Below are 2,500 nucleotides of genomic sequence, written 5' to 3' on the forward strand. Positions count from 1 at the left end.
GAGTAGATCGATCATCTCTCTCTCTCTCTCTCTCTCTCTCTCTCTCTCTCTCTCTTCATCTCTCTCTGTCTCTCTTTCTCTCTCTCTATCTCTCTCTCACACACACACACAAACACACACAAACACACACACACACTCACACACAAGTCTCTTCCTCATTTCTATCACTGACAATATAACAAGCTTCTATCTTATTTCTTTTTTTTCTAATCTTGGTCATTACATTTGACGAACTTTTCGAAATCTGAACTGAGACCCCCCCCCCCCCCCCCCCCCAACCAAAAGCCTTGTCAGATTTCCCCTCCAATTAAATCCATTACTAGGTATATATATATATATATATATATATATATATATATATATATATATATATATATATATATAGATAGATAGATAGATAGATAGATAGATAGATAGATAGATAGATAGATAGATAGATGGATGGATGGATGTATCGGGAAAATGATAGTTTCAAATGACTTTTTAAAAAACAAACAAGACTCAATGAATCTCAATGGGAATGTGTATGTGTGTGTGTGTGTGTGTGTGTGTGTGTGTGATTGGGTGGGGGGGGGGGGTTGAGTAGCCACTAATTGATATACTCACTGCGATAACTGATGAATCTATAATCAAGAGTATTCTCCTCCTCCTGCCATAAACTCTCATCCGATTGAAATCCTTGTCCGATTGGCAGATACGTCCAACCCTGGCCTCTGATTGGTCCAGCGAACCACGCGGTTGCTATGGCAACGACCAACCAAATACGTTGGCTCATCGCTTGCTTGAAATTCTACGGCTGTGTGATGACGTCACGCCTATTATGTCGGGGTAATGTCCGGTGACGTATTAAAAAATCTTGAATAAATAATTTCTTTAGCATGGTATTTTTTTTTTTTCACTTTTTCACTGACAAAATATGTTGAGATGAATCATTCACACACACACTTTTGTTGAATACGGAAATGGCGTTTGAACTACATTCTAAGAAGTTTGGTGACAGCTTTCAGGTGACTCTGTGCTCATAGATTTGTTGCAGCATCTTGAGGTAATTTCAATGTTTTTCCTGGAGAAGACAAAAAAAGTAGAATGTTTTGTTTTAGCTTTTTTGGTTTGTTTTGTTGTTTTGTTGGGTTTTTTTAATAGTTTTTTTTTCTTTTTCGTTAAAGGCCAAATCTCTGAAAACAATATAAATGATTTATTTAAGTACGTTGTAGGTTTAAAGGAAAAGCTAGACGTGACACACCGTCTCGAAGTGGTATTATTTCGGGATGTACATACAAATTTTATAAGCATACGCTTACACAGACGCACATATAGATAGTATGCAGATGACGTCACTCAGGCCTTTGTTATTTTTTTGCCATCCGCGTTTGTGAGTTGTTCTCACTAAACTGTATTAACCAGACTATAAAAGTTCATGGTTACACAGAGTTTGTGTGTTGGTCCGTTATACTTCCGGATGGCAATGTTGTGAACTCCTTGGCCAAGCGCATTCTATCTATAGATAGTTCGAAGATGACGTCACTCAGGTCTTTGTTATTGTTTTTTTTTTTTTTTTTTTTTTGCCATCCGCGTTTATGAGTAATGCTCACTGAACTGTATTAACCCGACTATAAACGTTCACGGATACACACAGTTTTGTGTGTTGGTCCGTTATACTTCCGGATGGCAATGTTATGAGCTTCTTAGCCAAGCGCATACTATCTATACACACACAAGCGCGCACAACATACTTACACACACATTTAAATACACACACACACACACAAACAAACACAAACACACAGGCACGCACATGTGCACAAGTATAAACACACAGACACACACACACCTAATCAAACACACACATACACACACATACAAACACAGACACAAACAAACACACATACACAAATACACAGGTACGCACATTTATACATCAATAAAGGACACACACACACACACACGCGCCTAATCATACATACACGCACTTATAAACATAAACACACACAAAGTTGCACACACAAACGCACACACACAAACACACACACACACACAGAAATCATACACACATGCACGCACACTTACAGAGGGATTTAAGTTAACAGACAGAATACCCCAACCATGGAATGTTAATCCAGAGATTTACGTTTGTACCTCATATTTGACTCTATCCACAAAACCGTTCGGAAACTCAGTCGCATCATCTTGGAATAAAACGATTTTCTCTTTAAATTTTGACCTTAAATAATCTAAAAATGTGACCCCTCGTCTCAAAACGGTATTATGTCGGGATGGACCAGATACTAGTCAAGTCAAATTATAGTTAAAATGGTTAAAAATATGAAACGTTGTTATTTAGCACAGTAAATTATGATATTCCTTCTCCTCTATAAAGCATAATATTATAAACTCAACGTAAACATGATATTTCTGGCTACAAAGTCCATTTTCAGCATCTTAATCATCCCGACTTATTACCGTTTTGAGACGAGGGGTCAAAAATGAGCTTGAGCTTTAT

The 2,500-nt window shown here is 37.5% G+C and overlaps 1 protein-coding gene across 9 annotated transcripts in view; it reads right to left on the bottom strand.

The window, feature by feature from the left end:
* The window catches only part of LOC144958378 (semaphorin-5A-like), a 272,714-nt gene that overhangs the window by 104,904 nt on the left and 165,310 nt on the right, over nucleotides 1–2,500 (bottom strand). For all 9 annotated transcript variants that reach the window (XM_078890352.1, XM_078890351.1, XM_078890356.1 and 6 more), the window contains one exon: nucleotides 607–1,063. In XM_078890352.1, coding sequence (XP_078746478.1) covers nucleotides 607–775 — 169 coding nt within the window. In that variant the 5' untranslated portion in view covers nucleotides 776–1,063. The remainder of the gene's footprint in view (nucleotides 1–606; nucleotides 1,064–2,500) is intronic.

This window comes from Berghia stephanieae, chromosome 12, assembly GCF_034508935.2.
Source record: "Berghia stephanieae isolate SIO BIC M18660-M18661 chromosome 12, UCSD_Bste_1.3, whole genome shotgun sequence".
NCBI lineage: Eukaryota > Metazoa > Mollusca > Gastropoda > Nudibranchia > Aeolidiidae > Berghia > Berghia stephanieae.